Source organism: Nycticebus coucang, chromosome 21 (assembly GCF_027406575.1).
Source record: "Nycticebus coucang isolate mNycCou1 chromosome 21, mNycCou1.pri, whole genome shotgun sequence".
Taxonomy (NCBI): domain Eukaryota; kingdom Metazoa; phylum Chordata; class Mammalia; order Primates; family Lorisidae; genus Nycticebus; species Nycticebus coucang.
The window spans coordinates 55,722,954-55,743,358 of record NC_069800.1 but is presented as its reverse complement, the minus strand read 5'-3'; the positions used below and the strand labels follow the sequence as shown (position 1 = coordinate 55,743,358).

Here is a 20,405-nt window from a genome sequence, read left to right as displayed (position 1 = left end):
CTGAACTGGAAAAAGTTTTCTTTTCCATTCTGTTTATTGGTACAATATGAGAAGATGTCAGCCAACTCAATAGAGCCTTTAGACTTCTAGACAAAGGAGTTGATGGGAAAATTCAACAAGATGGCAGAAAAACACACTTTTAACCAGGCAAAAGAGTCTTTTCCGGCCATCTGTGAAACAAACTGCTCGTGGAGGAGGGCCAGGTGGCCCTCTCTCCCTGAGACGTAGGCTTAGGCGCACACAGAAATGGTCTGTTGTCTGTTTCTATTTTAAACGTAATGCATTTTCTATGGCAATAAAGGTGCCACTGGCTTTAACAAACCTCTTTCCTTCTTTGGCTGGAAAGCTTCTCAGTTGTTAAACAACAAAATCAGTGCAAATAACTTAGATGACGCAAGCTTTCAAAATCCCTTTTCTAATCCTTCCAAAAAAACATTTTCAGTGGGGTACAGATTTTCTCAATTTGACATTTTCAAAGAAAACTAATTTCCAATTTTCTGAATATGAAAAGTGAGACAGTGGAAAATGAAAATCATCTGAATGTGGCTAGCATACTCTGGGAACTGAGAAGCCCCCCAAATCATTTATGATATCCCACTGTGTTTAGGTTTTTATACTTTGAAAAGTGACATCCTAAATTTCACATGTTAAACTTAAAAATTCTTGAGTTTAAATTGGAGTGTTTCTTACACCAAAACTAAGCACAGAAATGCTCCTTTGAACAAAACCTTAGTCCAAAATTGGCCCCACTGAGGAACAGGAGAAATTGGCTAGAGATGGATATAATCGAGAATAATCCCCTCAGCCCTGTGTGTTCATCACATTAAAAGGATATTAATGCAGAAATTAAGCCAGTGAGAGTGCCGAGCGCTGCTGAGCCAAAGAACATTTTGAGGAAGTAGTCAAGGGCTTGTAAAAATGTTTGCCACCCACTGACATCTGACATATTTTTTCTTGTTAAACCTTCAGCTGTGCTAGGAAATAAAAGAAAACAGAAAGAAGTTAAAATGTTATACACAAAGTTCTTAGAAATTAACTTAGAACTTAAAACTTAGTTCCTGCTCATTCCCTCATTCATCCTATAGTTCAACTGGCAATCACAGGTTTGTTCACCTACTTTGTCCCAGGTGTTGCCTTAGTTTCTGGGGTTCAGGGGTGAGAGCAGAGTCCTTGCCCTCAAGGAGCTCCCCCAGGCTAATGGGGAGAAAAACAAGATGAGAACTGATGACAATCTGGATGAAGGACAGAGGGCTATAGAAACACAGACTGGGAATCTAACTCAGACTGGTGGAGGCCCACAAAAGTGCTTGAGAATATGTGGGCTGGGTTTAGCTCTAGGACAAAGACAAGTGGCCCAGGCGAAGAAATGAGGGAAAGCACCCCAAGGGAACAGCGTGTGCAAAGGCGAGACAGGGAGCCCAAGCCTGTGGAGCACATTGTGGAAACACTCAGGTACCTAGATGAGTAGGACAAAAACACAGGGAGCAGGTGGTGGGGGCTGGCAGACCAGGAGAGAGCAGCAGGCAGGGGCAGAGGCGGGGAAGCAGCTGAGGAAGGTGCTGGCATTTCAACCTCAGGCTGGGTCCACTCCTAGTCAGCACAGGAATCCTGCGTTAGAACCTGAAACTGAGGCTAAGGCAAGGGCAAGAAGTCAGACCAGAATGGAGCCGCCCTAAGAAGAAATGTCAGAGGTTTTAGGCCTAGAGGGAGGATTTAGGAGGCATTAAGAATTGAAAGAAATTCCTCTCACTGTAATAGAGCAAAGTAAAATGTCAGAGGCCATTAAATTCAATTCCTGCCCTTAGCTTTGAGCCGTTCTCAGGAAATAACCTGCTCTCACATCCATTCACCTCTCTCCTTCCTGCGCAGCCCTGTCCTCCCATGGATAGACCTCACTCACCTCTCTTTAGACATCCTTGGGTCTTCCTACAGACCAATTCTGTTCTATACTCAGATGCCTAAATGATCTCTTTCAAATGCATATCTAATCACATTATCAGCCCATTCGAAACTCCTCCAGGGTTACTAGGTGGAAGACTACCAGTCTTCCTAGCATGACCTGGCTCCTGCCCTAGTACCTCTCTGACCTCATCTCCTCCTCGTTCAGGATGGGGATGAACTGGTACCTCCCAGTAGGTCATCTCTCACCCTTCTCTGGCCTCAGCTAACTCCCTGCCCTTCATACAGACCAGACCATCTCTAGGTTCTCGTGGTGCCTGACTTCCCCTTCACAGCATGTGAAACCCGGTCTGTTATTTCATGAAGATCAAGCTTCATGTCCAAGCTGTGTCCATCTTGTTCATGCCCAGAGCCTAAAGCAGATCCTAGCACACAAGATACTCAATATATTTTTGATAAATTGGTAAATTAAATAAAGACTAGTCAAGAGCAATATTTAGCCTCATTCATCAGCATTTCATGAATTGATACTAATTTTTTTTTTTTTATTGAGACAGAGTCTTACTCTGTCACCCTTGGTAGAGTGCCATGATGTCATAACTCACGGGAACCGCAAACTCTTGGGCTCAACAATTCTCTTGCCTCAGCCTCCCAAGTAGCTGCAATTACAGGCACCTGCCACATCACCTAGCTACTTTTTTTTTTCTTTTTGAGACAGAGTTCACTTTGTCGCCCTGGGTAGAGTGCTGTGACATCACAGCTCACAGCAACTTCTAACTCCTGGGCTTAAGCAATTTTCCTGCCTCAGCCTCCCAAGTAGCTGGGACCTCAGGTGCCCACCATAATGCCTGGCTATTTTTTTATTGCAATTGGCATTGTTATTTTAGCTGGCCTGGGCTGGGTTTGAACCTACCAACCCTGATGTATGTGGCCAGTGCCTTAACCACTGAGCTATGGCACTGAGCCATTGCCTGGCTATTTTTAGAGACGGGATCTCACTCTTGCTCAGGCTGATCTCAAACTCCTGAGCTCAAGCAATCCACCCTCCTCTGCCTCCCAGGGTGCTGGGATTATAGGTGTGAGCCACCGCACGCAGCCTAAGGTCATGTTTCACACCTTAAAGAACAAAAGGCAGTGCTGTTCCGGGGTCTATCTCATGAGCTTTAACAGTACTGGAGAGAACAAGTAGTTTCCTCGATTAAAAATACCCTGTCATTGGGGCGGCGCCCGTGGCTCAGTCGGTAAGGCGCCGGCCCCATATACCGAGGGTGACGGGTTCAAACCTGGCCCCAGCCAAATTACAACCAAAAAATAGCCGGGCGTTGTGGCGGGCGCCTGTAGTCCCAGCTGCTCGGGAGGCTGAGGCAAGAGAATCGCTTAAGCCCAGGAGTTGGAGGTTGCTGTGAGCTGTGTGAGGCCACGGCACTCTACCGAGGGCCATAAAGTGAAACTGTGTCTCTACAAAACAAAACAAAACAAAAAAAACCCTGTCACAGTAACAAATCAAAGCAAAACATGATTTAATTAAAAATTAATGAGGAAACAGAAAACATTTTGCTTTCTAGCGCTTATGAAGGTAACACCAATAAAAAGGGGCAATTCATGAACATTTTCAGTTGCAAAGATAAACGTGTCAGATCACTTTGGAGATTACTATTTATGAAACACAACTTTGGCTCGGCTGCTGTGGCTCAAGTGGCCAAAATGCCAACCACATACACCTGAGCTAGTGGGTTCGAATCCAGCCTGGTCCCGCCAAACAACAATGACAGCTGCAACCAAAAAATTGCTGGGCATCGTGGCAGGCACCTGTAGTCCCAGCTACTTGGGAAGCAGAGGCAGGAGAATCGCTTGAGCCCAGGAGTTGGAGGTTGCTGTGAGCTGTGATGCCACAGCACTTTACCCAGGGCGACAGCTTGAGGCTCTGTCTCAAAAAAATAAAAAGACCCCATAACTTTCTTTTTTTTTTTTATTTTTTTTGTAGAGACAGAGTCTCACTTTATGGCCCTCGGTAGAGTGCCGTGGCATCACACAGCTCACAGCAACCTCCAGCTCCTGGGCTTAAGCGATTCTCTTGCCTCAGCCTCCCGAGTAGCTGGGACTACAGGCGCCCGCCATAACGCCCGGCTATTTTTTGGTTGCAATTTGGCCGGGGCCGCGTTTGAACCCGCCACCCTCGGTATATGGGGCCGGTGCCCTACTCACTGAGCCACAGGTGCCGCCCAACTTTCTCTTTTTTTTTTGAGACAGAGTCTCACTATGTCACCCTCAGTAGAGTGCTGTGGCGTTACAGCTCACAGCAACCTTAAATTCTTGGGCTTAAGCGATTCTCTTGCCTCAGCCTCCCAACTAGCTTGGGGTTACAGGCACCTGCCACAACACCCAGCTATTTTTCGGTTGTAGTTGTCATTGTTGTTTGGCAGGCCTGGGCTGAGTTCGAACCCACCAGCCCCAGTGTATGTGGCTGACACTCTAGCCACTGAACTACAGGCATGGAGGCAATAAAGCACAACTCTTAAAAAAATATGATTCAGGTGGCGCCTGTGGCTCAGTGAGCAGGGTGCCGGCCCCATATACAGAGGGTGGTGGGTTCAAACCCAGCCCCGGCCAAACTGCAACAAAAAAATAGCCGGGCGTTTTGGCAGGCGCCTGTAGTCCCAGCTACTTGGGAGGCTGAGGCAGGAGAATCGCGTAAGCCCAGGAGGTGGAGGTTGCTGTGAGCTGTGTGAGGCCACGGCACTCTACCGAGGGCCATAAAGTGAGACTCTGTCTCTAAAAAAAAAAAAAAAAAAAAAAAATGATTCTACTTCATAACCAAAGATAGGTGATGACAGCTCCAAGGAGCTGGGTTGTGGGTTTTTTTTTTTTTTTAATATACTAATACTAAGCAAAAACAAAAACAAACGAGACATGATTGCAAGAGGGACTTTACCTAACAATTGCAATCAGTGTAACCTGGCTTATTGTACCCTCAATGAAACCCCAACAATAAAAAAAAAAAAAAAAAGTAAATATTTAACTCCTATATTAAAAAGGGATACCAAAGAATTCCAATTTAATTAATAAATATAATTGCAATTAAAAAAAAACAAAAAACAAAAAACAAAAACAAAACAAGCCCTCCATGCCCCTTTTCTCTCTTTCTTCTTTTGAAAATTCCTGCTGGCCTTCCAGGCCTAGCTCAAGCGGCATCTCATCTGAGAAGCCTCCTCAAACCCCTCATGGTTGTTGTGCCCCCTCATACTCAAGGCACTGTGTTCACTTCTCTGTTATCTTTCACCCACCATGTCCCAAGTTCAGCAAATGCAACTGGTCTCTGAGCAGCATATGGCACACAGAAGTCCCACACCAAATGCTGATGGCAGGTGACCAACCTTGGTCAGGAAACTCAGTAAGGCTGATTCTAAGCCAGCCTGTAGCTCAGAGGAGTAGGCTTGTGGCAAAAGAAGAGGCTGGAAACTAGACATGCAAGTGATCCACAGATGCAACTGTGGAAACTGTCATCCCAGGAGATCTTGGCCTTCAAAAGCACTTTTTCAGTAAGAACCTTTGGCTATTTACAATAACTTCATCATTTACCTTCTTAAATAGAAAATATCTCCTAACCCCTGGCCTTTATGTAGCAAAGGGACCCAGAGAAGCTCAGAAAAGGTCCTACCTCCGACAGATTTTTTTTTCTTTAAATAAATAAGAGACAAAGCAATTGAGTTTAACTCCCAACGTATAAAAATAACTTGTGATGTCACCTTCAAGTTGGGCAAACTTTGTTATCACAAATGTTCAATATGTGTAGCCAGGATACAAGATAAAAGTAAAAACCAGAAAGCGAAGCAGCTTTCAGAATAGATCTTAAATAAGAAAAGATATTGCCATAAGATTGTTTAAAGGTCTTGCAGTATGATGTATGGTAATTTTCTAAGAAAGCTACAGAAATTTCTGCCAAGAGAAACATGAAAAAGGGAACTGCTTAAATAGATCATGATAAATCCACAGAAAGGAATGCTCTGTAACCAATAAATGATGTTACAGAAGATTGTTTTATCAACTCTGTTCAATGGAAAAATCACAACACTATATTTGAGGTATAAACCCATTTAAACAAAATATAGACATATACTTACACCAAATTATTAATCATAATTATTTATGTAGCAATAAGTCTGATTTTTCTTACTTTCTTTCTTGCCTGTGTGGTTTCTTAATTTTTTATGAAGAATATGTGTATTGCTTTTTGAATACCAAAAATATTTTAAAGTTTGCTTTTTTCCTAAGGTCTGTTGAGCACCTCTTGCAACCAGGCAGTATTTGGTAAGCTTTTCTGCAAATGCCAGGCAAAAACAAGGATAAGATGGGGCACACATGGTAAAACAATAACCAGAAGCAGGGGTAGAAGAAGGACGGCACATTAACTGATGTCACATGTCACATAATACCTATTAAACGGTTCACTCCTTAAACCTAATCCTTCCGAACATAATCTCTAATAAAACTTTGCTGGGCGAGGTGGCTCACACCTGTTATCCCAGCACTCTGGGAGGCTGAGGCAGGTGGATTGCCTGAGCTCACAGTTTCAAGACCAGCCTGAGCCAGAACAAGACCTCGTCTCTAAAAACAGCCGGGTGGTGGTGGGCACCTGTAGTCCCAGCTACTTGGAAGGCTGAGGCAAGAGAATAGCTCAAGCCCAAAAGTTTGAAGTTGCTGTAAGCTACGTCACCATGGCATTCTACCAAGGGCAACAATATGAGACTGTCTAAAAAAAAAAATGCTAACTAGCACAGAGTGGTTAAACTTAGCAAGAAATCCCACAACAAAAGAAATAAGTCAGTATTCAAATAAATGAAAATTCTATTCTCTAACAGAACATAAGATTGGCTTCTAAAATTCCCTTTGTTCATTCTGATACACTATCCAGGGTTCTTTTCTCCAAAAACTGTTTCTCTAGTGTTGGAGGGGAGGAGTCTCATACTCGTTATCCAGGTGCGTCTCCAACTCCTGGGTTCAAGTGATTGTCCAGCCTCAGTCTCTAGAGTGGTTGGGGCTACAAGGTGCTCCTGGCTTTCTCTAACTGCTTTGGTAGTCTGTGCCTTCTCTGTGTTTTGGCAAAAATCTTTGGGTCTCTTGCCCACATGTGTGAATGACCATCATAAAATGCAGAGTTCAGGCATAGAGAACTGCATCAGATAAATGCATTTGAGATTTTTTTTTTTTTTTTTTTGTGGTTTTTGGCCGGGGCTGGGTTTGAACCTGCCACCTCCGGCATATGGGACCGGCGCCCTACTCACTGAGCCACAAGCACCGCCCATTTGAGATTATTTTATTTATTTTTTTGCAGTTTTTGGCCAGGGCTGGGTTTGAACCCGCCACCTCCAGCATATGGGGCCAGTGCCCTATTCCATTGAGCCACACGTGCTGCCCTATTTTATTGTATTTTTATTATTTACTATTTATTTATTTTTTTGAGACAGAGTCTCACTACGTCACCCTCAGTAGAGTGCTATGGCGTCATAGCTCACAGCAACCTCAAACTCTTGGGCTTAAGGATTCTCTTGCCTCAGCCTCCCAAGCAGCTGGGACTACAGGCGCCTGCCACAATGTCCATCAATTTTTTTGTTGTAGTTGTCATTGTTATTTAGCAGGCCCGGGCTGGGTTTGAACCCACCAGCTCCGGTGTATGTGGCTGGCGCCCTAATCACTGAGCTATGGGTGCCAAGCTGTTGAGATTATTTTAAATGGATTCCTTTCCCCAATGATTTCTAAACATTTTATGATTCATCTTTAATTTCCCAGATCCCAAGAACCAAGGCTGTAATACCAATAAACATTTGGAAAAAATTTGCAGTTTCCAAAGTAGCTTTTACATAATAGCATCTTAAGGCGGGACACCTATTATTATTACTATCTTATTTTATAGCTGTGAAAACGAAGGTGACATGAACCAGCAAGTGTCCACCACTTTTGTCTCAAATGATGCTGCCCAAACACTGATCCCCCAATGACTGCTTCATCATCACCTGGGGAACTCGGGACTCACCCCTGACCAAATGAATCACAAGCTCTGAGGGGGGGGCCCGGGAAGGTCACATTTAATAAACAGCATAGTGATGCTGACGAGAAGCTGGGCTCAGAAACCACCACTAAAAGATGGGTCAAAAAAGGGGGACTCCAGCACATTGTACCCCTTGATTGCACTAACGTACACAGCTATGATTTAACAATAAAAAAAAAGGTGGGGGGGACTCTCTTCTCCTAATCACCTGTGGACCCTGGCAATATTCCTGTGGCACATGAAGCCTTGTCAGGGCAGAGGGATAAGAAAGAAATAGGGGTGGGGTGGGGAGAGGGGGAACGGTGGTGGGGAAAGAAAGACAACAGGTGGGCCAGCCACCCAGACAACAAGTGACTGTACACGCAGCTGTGTGGAAATAGCTGACCTTTTGTTACAAGGATCTTTAATTCCGTCACCCAGAGAAAGCAGTTTGTTCTCTCCACACTTACTTGGTCAGGACAATAGAGACTGCGTCATTGAGGATACTTTCTCCAAAAACTAGCATGTTGAGCACGGGGTCCACATGAAGTGCGTTGAAAATAGCAATAGTGGCCACGGGATCCACAGCGGATATCAGGGAGCCAAATGCAAAACTGGAAGAGAAAAGGAAGTGGGGAGATTCTGAAGTGTGTAGCACACTTGGTCCATGATTCAAAGCATCAGAGTCAAAGACTGTATTTAACATAACACAACAGTACACGCTGGCGCGGAAGCAGCTACAGCAGATGGTATGGTATCTTTTTCCCACTTCTCTGCTAAAGGAGTAGTGAAAGGCCCTCTCTAAAACAAGTCACTAGGACTGGCCTGGGTTTCCACTGTCAATACTGAGACCTTATTTTGACCAGTGACGGACGGAAGTCTTTTCCTTGGATACATTACACACCGCTCAGCCCTCTTGGTCAGAGCAGCTGGAGCCAAACAATCCATGAGCTCCTAGGTCTGACCTCTACTCTGCCCCTTGCCACCAGGCCATTGGAGTGCCATCTACAACCAGCCTCTGCCTTTGTAACACCTAAGAAACTGCCAAAAACTAGCAGCACCGCCAACATGCTGCAGGGGATGGTGGTGTGGGCTGGTGCTGATGCCTCTCCTAGGCAGGCCAGCAGATCTCACTGACAGCACCTACGGAGATTGAGCCACCTTTCCCACAGCCCAGGCACTGTTCTAAGCACTTCACATACAGTAACTCAATGCGGCACACAGCAACTATATGGGAGAGGACTAATACTGCCCCAGGGACACAGAAGCAACTGAGGGACAATGAGATCAAGTGACCTGCCCCAGTCGGTCAGTTAACAAGTGTACAGCCAGGAGTCGGCACCCCTCAGCAGGACGCTGGGAACAGCAAAATCCACAGACTAAGACAAATTTAGAAAACAACCATTGTGACACAGGAAATAAATCAGGGTGATGTGAAAAAGAGTAACCTGATGGGGGAGTGTGTGGGATACTCAGATTGGGGAGTCAGGAAAAGCCTCTGAAGAGGTGACACATTTGTGCAAGAACCTAGGTGACAAGCAGCAGCCAGCCAGCCAGGCCAAGACCTGGGGGCAGAGGTGACAGCAAGTAAGCCCTGAGGTGGGAGCAAGTCTGGCTGCCAGAGAAACAGGAAGAACATGCCTGTGGCAGCAGGGGTGTTAGTAGGGGGATGAGTGGTAGGCCCAGCTCCCAGGAGGGGCCTGGCTATTCTTGCAAGCTTCTATTCCCTCAAACTGCTATGCTGGGCGCTGCTTTCTTTCTAGTGTAGACAGATCGGTGGGGCTGTCCCCTTCTACAACACCAGAAAAAACAAGGAGCCCTTAGGGCACAGTCTGTACCAGTCATAAACCAGAGACCACTTGCCTTATGCTTCCCAACCTCACCCACCTCAGGTGTGAGAGGGAAGAGGGCACCAGGTAGCCTTTGATGAATGATGTCTTCCCCCAGGGTCAGGGAGAGAGTGCTGACCACAGGAAACCCCTGGCTGCCTTGCCAGTTATGGCTCTCTTTATAAACCTGAAATTTGGCTTCTGGTTTCCATGGTAACTCCCTGTGAGTGTAATAAATGTGAATTCATCTGGGAGGGCCTCGGGAGCCTAGGCTGAGATGGTCTCCCATAGACCTCAGTTCCTGGACTTCACCTGTCCTCACAGAGATTATCTCATAAATGTGGGCTCCAAGGGGGCGGATGCTGTGTTGTCATCATGGGTGTGTTCCCAGGATCTGTACTGAGCATGGCCCAGAGATCCTAGCAGAAGGCAGGCAGGAAGCGGGTGGGGGAGAGGTAAGACAGGAAGGTAGCGCCACCAAAAAACTGCCAACCTGGGAGGCCCTATTTTGTTAGGGCTGGTCCTAAGGTCCTGGAATTGCAGCCTAGACACACAGTGTCTTGTCTCTCTTTTATTCGCACTCTCATCAACCACAACAGTATTACAAGAGGCCAAGACTGATGAAGGATGCCTGCAAAGCATATCCTGAAGTGGGCTCTCTCCACTTTCATCCATGCACAGCACAGGAGGGTGGACAGCCACAGCTCTCTCTGCTCAGTACCCACATGCTTGGTCCTGGTAACAGCACTGAATTTCCTCTGGAAAGCCACACCTCCTCCCACTCTCAAACCTTGTAGCCACACGGAGTTCTAGGCGTGGGCATGGGGCCGGAACTTGATCAACGAGGGTCACTGCCAGGCATGTTACCAGCTTAGGGAACAGGGTGGCCCTTTAGGCAGAGATGTCTGAAGTGAGGGTAATGTGAGACTGGTACCATTTGTGGTGCCTTGTTGGGTAGATGAAGCCTCTAAAGGGGGAGCTGAGCTGAGACCCAGCTAGAGAAGAGATTCCCAACATTGTGGCCACTAGAGGCTGTCATGCCAGCAGCCATCATTCTGGGGACGCTTCAGTTCTATAAGCCAATAAACATCTCCTTTCCCCCCCTTTTTTGCTTAAACTACTTTGTATTGGGTTTAAGCTGCAGCGAAAGAGGAGGCCTTGCTGATATCCTTCATTGCAATCTTCTGACATCCTGAACTAGAGATGAGATAGCAGGAGCTAGCAGGTGAACTTATGAATGGGGAGAGGGATGGACAGATGGAAGGATATGTGTGAAGGCAAATATAGTTAAGGGTAAGTACAGCATCTCAGTGGTGGATATATAGGTGTTCACTATGGAAGGCTATATCTTTCTGCATGTTTGAAAAATTTCAAAATAGACTTGACACCTGTAGCTCGAGCAGCTAGGGCGCCAGCCACATACACTAGAGGTGGCAGGTTCGAGCCCAGCCCGGGCCTGCCAAACAGCAGTGACAACTAAAGCCAAAAACTTGCTGGGCGTTGTGGTGGGCACCTCCCAAGACCTAGCTACTTGGGAGGCTGAGGCAGAAGAATCGCTTTATCCAAAAAGAGTTTGAAGTTGCTATGAGCTGCGATATCACCGCACTCTACAGAAGGCAAGATAGTGAGACTCTGTCTAGAAAAAATTTTTTTTTCAAAATAAAAAGTTGGGGAGAAATGCTTTGTATAAATCACATAACATATTTAACTTTCATTGGGAATCTAAATTGAGGCAGAGTATTCCTGACAGTGAATATAAAATCTCTGAAATATAAACTGAATTGAGAGGTCTATATCTAAGTAACTCTAAGGAGTTACTTAACCTGGCCATACCTTCATGACCCAGTCAGTTCTTTGAAAGGCTGAAAGATAGACTTGGCACCTGTAGCACAGTGTTTATGGCGCCAGCCACATAAACTGAGGGTGGCGGGTTCAAATCCAGCCTGGACCAGTTAAACAACAATGACAACTGCAACAAAAAATAGCTGGTATTGTGGCGGGCGCCTGTAGTCCCAGCTACTCAGGAGGCTGAGGCAAGAGAATCGCTTAAGCCCAAGAGTTTGAGGTTGCTGTGAGCTGTGACGCTACAGCACTCTACTGAGGGTGACATAGTGAGACTCTGTCTAAAAGAAAGAAAGAAAGGCTGAAAGACAGAATTGCAACTTAAAAATGTGTTTTCTTTATTCTGTCATCTCAAAAGATATCAACATCAACAAAACAAAAATGAAATAGATTGGACTAGTGAAACAATTCAAGGTACGTAAGAGTGAAATCTCTCTGGCAGAAATATCACTAAAATAAAATCTATACGACAAAGTCATTTTTACATTTTCTTTTTCTCTTTCTTTCAGACAGAGTACTCTGTTGGCCACACTAGTATGCTGTGGCCTCAGCTGAGCTCACAGCAACCTTAAACTCTTGGGTTCAGGCTTGGTAGTTGTGGCTCAAGCAGCTAAGGCGCCAGCCACATACACCTGAGCTGGTGGGTTCAAATCCAGCCCGGGCCCACCAAACAACAATGATGGCTGCAACCAAAGAATAGCCGGGCATTGTGGGGGGTGCCCGTGTAAGTCCCAGCTACCTGGGAGGCAGAGGCAGGAGAATCGCTTGAGCCCAGGAGTTGGAGGTTGCTGTAAGCTTTGATGCCACAGCACTCTACCTAGGGCTACAGCTTGAGGCTCTGTCTTAAAAAAGAAAACAAAACTCTTGGGTTCAAGCGATCCTCCTGCCTCAAGACTCCCAAGTAGCTGGGACTGCAGGCACATGCCACAATGCCCAGCTACATTTTTAGAGACGAGGTCTTGCTCTTGCTCAGGCTGGTCTCGAACTCCTGAGCTCAAGGAATCCACCTACCTTGGCCTCTCAGAGTGTTAGGATTACAGGCAGCCATCATACCTGGCCCATTTTTATGATAATACAGAGATTGCAAAAGGTGGCCTGTGGTGCTCATGTTGAGCCTGCGTGATATTTTTGAAAAATGGAGTAAGTTGGCTCACCTGTGATCCAGTGAATGGGGCACCAGCCCCATATACCAAGTGTGGCAAGTTCAAACCCAGCCCCGACCAAATTGCCACAAAAAATAGCTGGGCGTTGTGGCGGACACCTGTAGTCCCAGCTACTTGGGAGGCTGAGGCAAGAGAATTGCCTAAGCCCAAGAGTTGAAGGTTGCTGTGAGCTGTGATGCCACAGCACTCTACCAAGGGTGACAAAGTAAGACTCTGTCCCTAAAAAAAATAAAGTAATAGGGCAGCACCTGTGGCTCAAGGAGTAGGGCGCCGGCCCCATATACCAGAGGTGGTGGGTTCGAGCCTGACCCCAGCCAAAAACTGCAAATAAATAAATAAATAAATAAATAATAAAATAAAAAGAAAAAAAGAAAAATGGAGTAAATTACCAACATTTAAAAACTGGAAAATCCCTACAAAACTTTAGAAACTTGGCCTCTTTTGAAAAAAATTACTTTAAACGTTAGTAATTCTGTGCTTGTATTTTTACATGGCGATTATTAGGTGGAGCTGAGATGTAGCTGTTCCCTTATGACAGGGTGTGCTCTCCTGCTGGCCACTGTCCCACTTCTAGACTCAGACCTGACTGGCTTCCCTGTTGAGTGCTTTGCCAAGCCTTGCAGTTTGTGTGGGTTTGCCGCCCTAGAGCAGCCCACAAAAAACATCTGCATGTGGAGAGAGAAACCCTACCCAACCCTTAGGTGGCTTGTCTATGGGCAATTTTTCCTTCTTCTCCACTTGACCACCCCAACCTCTGATTCAATTCACAAACATCTATCCAACATTGACTGTATCTCTAACCAGTTGCTTCCTAAACCAGTTTGAATGCTATGACACCTTCCTATGGGTCAACTGGGCTTAGGGCATTCTTTTTGCTTGCAAATACCTGCAAAACACATTACATCATTCTGCTTTATTTTTAGCTCCTATGAAGAGGTATGTGGCTTTTATGTATCAAAACTATCTTACCACAAAAGCTCTAAAATTTATGTGCCAGGCGGGGGAGGGTGGCGAGTAGAGATGGGAATGGGATTAGACTTATTGCCAGAGGCCCATTTCCCATGGAAAGGAGTCTAAAATTCTAGTCCCAAATTGCTAAATTGCTCCTAAAGCCAAAAATCTCTGGCCCCATGGCAAGGACCTGGGTGGGGCTCACCACCTGACCGCACTGCCCAGCTCCCCAGCCATGCCACCAGACCAAACCAAGCACTGATGCTGGACACAGACATGGAGTAAGGCTGCATATTCTCCGTGTGGCTAACCAGGCTGCGCTCTGCTCAGGCACTTTTTCAGCACTAGCTCTAGTTCTTTCTGAGAGGCAGCTGCCTAGGCAGCTTCTCACTAAGCTGTTGTAAGAATTGCTGGGTGGGTCTCCTAGACAGCAGCTCACCAGAGCGGGCTCACAGGAGTAGCTGCAGATTGAGGGGGTACTCAAAATACAGCCCTGGGCCCCCTGCCTTCTGCCCCCACCCCAAGCCCATCTCTGACTTGGTGGGAATCTCAGAGTAAAGGTTCCCCCTTCCCTCTCCCCATTCCTAATCTCTCAAGAAGACAGTTTTTATTATGGCCACTGAAAAGACTTAGAAATGACAAAAGGCCGATAGTGCAGGGGGTATGCAGTATAACAGGGGAGTTAAGAGACCAGAGTTTAAACTAAATCAATCATTTCAATCAACAATGCTCTTACTAAGGATCTTCAAAATCTTCAATCTAGTTCTGATTCATTTCCGAGACATAAATTAATTCAAAATAGATTCTACAGCAGAAATCCTTAGCAAAAGAAAATATATATATGAGAGAGAGAGAAAGAAATAACAAAGTACCACACCCAGGAAGCAATGTGGAGAAAATTTTCCCCAGCCTGAAAAGCAGTCACATGGGTGTTACAGTATGAAGGATTTACCTGTCTGTCATGTTGAGTTTAGAGATTACATCAGCCTGTAAAATAAAACACACAAACACACAGACACAAAAAAAACCCCTGGAGAACAGCCAAGAAGATTAAAATGTCCATTAGTGCTTCATTAAAACTAATAAGGACATTGATCTTCAGCCCCAGAACCACTTGAAAAATAAAGAAAACTCCTCTAAGTTCTAGTTTAAGCATGCATTCCATCATCATACAACAGAAGTATGGAAAAGAATGCTACATTTTTCAAGCCCAATTAATGGCAGTTTTCTTCTCTAGAGTTTATTTCTATTTGTTACTAGAAGCTGAGCAATGAACAAAGTTCCATGATGGATTTATGCTAGTGCTACTGAAGCAGCAATAAAGGTGAAAATCAGATGGAATGGGCTTTAGCTATCAAGAGAAGAAAGCAGCTGACACATGTAAGAGACACGTCCAGTGGTCCGGATGCCGGACCTTTACTTTAGTTTGCAGAAGTGGGACAGGCAAACTTTCTGCAACTGGCAGTAAAGGACAAAAACTGTGACATGCATGGACATGCACAATGTAAAACTACAGAGACCACCTTCCCAGGGATGTCTGGTCTACATTAATTCAAATTAAAGGCCAAAGTGCAGAACGCCCAGTTGATGCCAGTGGGAAGTGGTTTAGCAGTGGGAGAAAATCCAGAGTATATAATTCTACAGGTAGATAGAATTGAGTGAACAGAGTCAGAATCCTTGATTTAAAAATGAAAATTTGTATTAAGAAACTGTTTGATCCTGATTCAGCCTACCTAACACAGCTGATAGCATTATAATCTGAAGGTCTTGATGCCATATACTCTACTCTATTTTTAGGTATTCCAATTTAAGACAGTATTGGTTGGAAATAAGAAAAAATACTTTTGGGGATTATGGAAAAGATTCACTCAATTCCAGATACCAACATTCTTGGAGGGCACTTAGAAACCATCTAACACGCCTTTACTGTGCCCCACGTGCAGCTGGGCCTTCTTTCCCAGAGGCCTTTACCCTCAAAGGGAAACTCAGGCCCCAGCAGATGTTCCTTCCCCACCTCCCTGCACTAGCTCCAAGAATATACGATTTTCAAAGGTTTTCAAAGACGTTTTTCTTACCTGACCCAGAAAATAAATTCCTCCACCTACTACAAAAGCGGAGATGGCTGTGCCAAAAACAGCAAACAGGGTGATGGAACCAATATTTTGAAAGAAGTTACCCTGTTTGAAAGAGTAGAAATCAAAGAACTGATTAGAAAAGCCCGTCCTGTTGGTGAAGATGTGAAGGTGTGGCCCGCATACCCACCCTTGGAGAGGCTTGATGCCCGGTAAAGTGCACTGCCACGGGTCTTGCTTGACCAGCTGGAAACCTGGGAGTCTTCCTGCACCCCCACCTACTTCGGTGTCCCTGTCACTCACATAATCTCTCACCTGTACCACTGCAAGCTTCTCACAAGTCTCCTCAGCCCTTCTTGGCCCTTTTCCCTTCACTCTCCAAATGCTTCCAGAATGATTTTTGCAAAGGACGAATCTGATTGTGCTGTCTTCCCCCTACCCCTACTTCCCCTCAAAATGCAACTGACACCCACTCCAGTTGGTTCTACCCATGGGAAGGCCTCTAACCTCATCTGGCTCCCCTTGGTTCCCTGGTTCCAGTCACACTGGCAGCTTTGAGCAGCTTGTGCTCCCTCTTTGCTTGGTGTACTTTAATGATCCTAACATCTCAGGACATTCAGACTCTTCCTGAGGGAAGCCTTCCCTGATCCCTTAGCCAGTGCCCAGCTCTGATCCTTGACTATGCTCTCAATGCACAATGATCCTCTCTTGTAGCTCTTGACGTGGCTGTAATTTCACATTTACTTATGTAACCATTTAACAGATGTCTGTATTTCCCACAAGGCTGCAAGCTCAGTGGGGGCAATGAGCACACGCCTGTGCCCAGGCAATGCCACACGCCTGTCAGATGGCAAATGCTCGACAAACACGCACTGAAGAAATTAACTGTGCTTCGTGTCTGCTCAAAGTCCAAAGTCTATACAATTATAGTTTTCCTTTAATCAAGAAAAGGTGTATTATTACAAAGAATACCAAGATAACAGGTTATACTATCAGAATCTCCATTTTGCTGTCGAAGTCTTTTCAACAGTTTTATTTCGCTCTATTAGCACCATCATTAAATATGACAGATAAAATATGTTTCTATCTATATATCATAACATTTAAGAGAAAATATCCAAGTTCAAGCAGTAGGGTAACATCTTTCAAATTTCCATAAAATTAAAGAAATTAAGCTGTTAATTAGAACGTTAATAAAGGCTCGGCGCCTGTGGCTCAAGCGGCTAAGGCGCCAGCCACATACACCTGAGCTGGCGGGTTCGAATCCAGCCCGGGCCCGCCAAACAACAATGACGGGTGCAACCAAAAAAATAGCTGGGCGTGTGACAGGCGCCTGCAGTCCCAGCTACTTGGAAGGCAGAGGCAGGAGAATCACTTGAGCCCAGGAGCTGGAGGTTGCTGTGAGATGTGATGCCACAGCACTCTACCCAGGGCGATAGCTTAAGGCTCTGTCTCAAAAAAAAAAGTAGAACCTTAATAAATTAGAACTCCATTGAGGAACCACCACCAAGAGGCTTTGATCATCCTTGATTGTGGGTGTGGATAAGAATCCCATCTTTCTAAATGGGATCATATCAAACTAAAAAGCTTTTATACTACAAGGGAAACAATAAAGTGATGAGACAAGCCACAGAATATATAAGGAGCTCCGACAACTCAATAGGAAAAAAAGTTAACTAATCTGATTAAAAAATGGGCAAAGGGGGCCAGGCGCGGTGGCTCACGCATATAATCCCAGAGGTGGGTGGATTGCCTGAGCTCACAAGTTTGAGACCAGCCTGAGCAAAAGCGACACCCTGTCTCTACTAAAAAAACAGAAAAACTGACGCAAGAGGATTGCTTGAGCCTGAGTTGGCGATTACTGTGGCACTCTACCCAGGGCCACAGCTTTAGACTCTGTCTCAATTAAAAAGAAAAAAAAGGGCAAAGGATCTGAACAGATATTTGTCGTAAGAAGATTAAACAAATGATGGCTGGGTGCAGTGGCTCACACCTGTAATCCTAACACTCTGGGAGGCTGAGGCAGGTGGACTGCCTGAGCTCACAGGTTTGAGACCAGCCTGAGCAAGAGTGAGACCTTGCCTCTATAAACAGCCAGGTGTTGTGGCGGGCACCTGTAGTCCCAGCTCCTCGGGAGGCTGAGGCAAGAGAATTGCCTAAGCCTAGGAATTGGAGGTTGTGAGCTGTGCCGCCACACCACTCTACCGAGGGTGATGAAGTGAGACACTGTGTCCAAAAAAAAGAAAGAAAGAAATTGCCAAGCCAGGGACATCAGGACCTGCTATTTTAAAGCTCACTTCAAAAGAGTATCCTCAGCTCAACACTGACTGCTCTAATAAGCCTTTCTCCTTCAGGAAATTTCTTTGCAATTTTGATTTGGCTGCCTATAGTCTGACATTCAATTCCTTTGTTTGGCATATCAATCTTTAGTGTACAAAGAATTTTAAAATAACTCAAGGCCTACACACTGATTTGTTTTTCCTAAACAAAGGGCTTTCATCTATGAGCTTCTTTGCAAAATAGCTGCTTCATTTTGTTATTTAAAAATAGATTAATCAGTCTTAGTCTGTTTACATGGATCTAATTCTGATATAAATTATGTGCCTAGCCAGGCGCAGTGGCTCACGCCTATAATCCTAGCACTTGGGAGGTTGAGACGGGTGGATTGCCTGAGCTCACAGGTTCAAGACCAGCCTGAGCCAGAGCAAGACCTTTTGTCTCTAAAAAAAATAGCCGGGTGTTGTGGCGGGCACTTGTAGTCTCAGACTTGGGAGGCTGAAGCAAGAGAATTGCTTGAGCTCAAGAGTTTGAGGTTGCTGTGGAGCTATGATGCCATGGCATTCTATCGGGGATGACAAAGTGAGACTCTGTCTCAAAAAAAAAAAAAAAAAATTATGTGGACTGCAAATTTACCCAAATTCAAATTACCACATTATAAGTTACCATCTGCTATATAAAGCAAATTTCTTTCTTTCTCTCTGACATAACTAATATCCTATTCTTTATATATCTACAGTAGCTGACACTTAAGGCACATCGACTGATAATAATCTTACTGAAACTTGTATTCCAAGTCCAAATGTACATGAGTAAATACAGGAACATTAAAATAAAACATTCAAAGTTGATTTTCTATCTTTCTTGGGGGAGGGCAGGAAGTGGACCAGAGCTTCTGATTTGGCATTTTTAATCCCCATCAATCTTTTTCTCATAAATTGCCACATTTTCTGCTGAAATATCACTTCAAAGAAATTCGTATTGTATGTCTGTATCAAAACATTACATGTACCCTATAAAGACATATAACTATTCTGTAGTCTCAGCTACTTGGAAGGCTGAGGCAAGAGAATCACTTAAGCCCAAGAATTTGAGGTTGCTGTGAGCTGTGAAGCCATGGCACTCCACTGAGGGTGACATAGTGAGACTCTGTCTCAAAAAAAAAAAAAAAAGACATACAATATTATGCATCCATACTAATTTAAAAAAGAAAAAAAATCTCATCTTTCACTCAGAAATTGTCAAGCCAAGGTTTTTCTTAGTTTTTCTAAGAAACTATTATTTTCCTCAAATTTTTAACAAGTTTATATCTCCTCCCCTAAAAATTAGAAAATAAAAACTTTACATGATCTAATATATATTCAATATCAAAATAAATTTCCTCAGCACTGCTCTGAAATATTTTCATAATCTGCTCATAGTTTTTAATATTTTGTTTACAAAATGAAAGAGTAAAAGATATTGATCTTCAATTTATTTTTGTTTGTTTCCTTTTTAACAGTTATGTCAGTAACAGTATGTAAAACTTAGCATCTTTTTCACCTTTTATGTTAAGCATCTTTTTCACCTTTTTTTTGGATAGGTGCCCAATAAAAAATAATCACTTATTAAAAAAATCTGTATTTAACACCTTAGAATTTTTTGTTTTAGTATCCAGATAGAAAATGAAAGATTTAGTAAGCATATTTTTATCAAAACTAAATTTAACTCTTATGTTTAACAGTTATTATTATTATGATTAGCAGTATTAATCTAATTAATAACAAAGAATGTCAGTAGTAGTGACAAACAGCAACGCTCCATTTATTTAGCATGGTGGGAGGTGCCTTGCCTACATTTTTTCATCTAGTGTAAATCTCAAAGCAACCTGTGAGGTAGGGTTTTTGGGGTTTTGGTGGATTTTATTTCTAATTTCTACTCTACCAAAAAGGAAACTGTAGGGGGCAGCACATGATCAGACCTGTGCCTCTGGCTTCGACATCCAGGCTCTTTCCTCTCTCCCAATGGCTGGCCTAACTTTTGTTCTTCCAACCTTCACAATTTTTTTTTAAATCAGTCACAAAATAACTGTTGTATTACTAATATTTTAAGTTGAACCACCTGATTTTAACACTTAAATACATTTATATTTTAAGAAAACTCACGGACAAGGAAAAAACCCATGTACATACACACAAGCTTAAAGTGAGAAGCTCCTGCTGAGGCAGAAAGGGTCACATGGGGTGGGGGGGTCAGAGGGCAGAAGCCAGCAAGGCCAAGACAAAGCACAGAAGTGGGCAGAGGGGCTTGGTACCCTTAGCACAGTGGTTGCGGCGCCAGCCACATGCACCAAGGCTGGTGGGTTCAA

At 44.3% G+C, this 20,405-nt stretch overlaps 1 protein-coding gene across 3 annotated transcripts in view; it reads right to left on the bottom strand.

The window, feature by feature from the left end:
• SLC9A8 (solute carrier family 9 member A8) overlaps positions 1 to 20,405 on the bottom strand; it is an 80,165-nt gene that overhangs the window by 30,287 nt on the left and 29,473 nt on the right. For all 3 annotated transcript variants that reach the window (XM_053574282.1, XM_053574283.1, XM_053574284.1), the window contains 4 exons: positions 15,785 to 15,886; positions 14,662 to 14,696; positions 8,395 to 8,538; positions 836 to 974 (listed from right to left, as the gene is read on the bottom strand). In XM_053574282.1, the coding sequence (XP_053430257.1) occupies positions 836 to 974; positions 8,395 to 8,538; positions 14,662 to 14,696; positions 15,785 to 15,886 (420 nt within the window). The remainder of the gene's footprint in view (positions 1 to 835; positions 975 to 8,394; positions 8,539 to 14,661; positions 14,697 to 15,784; positions 15,887 to 20,405) is intronic.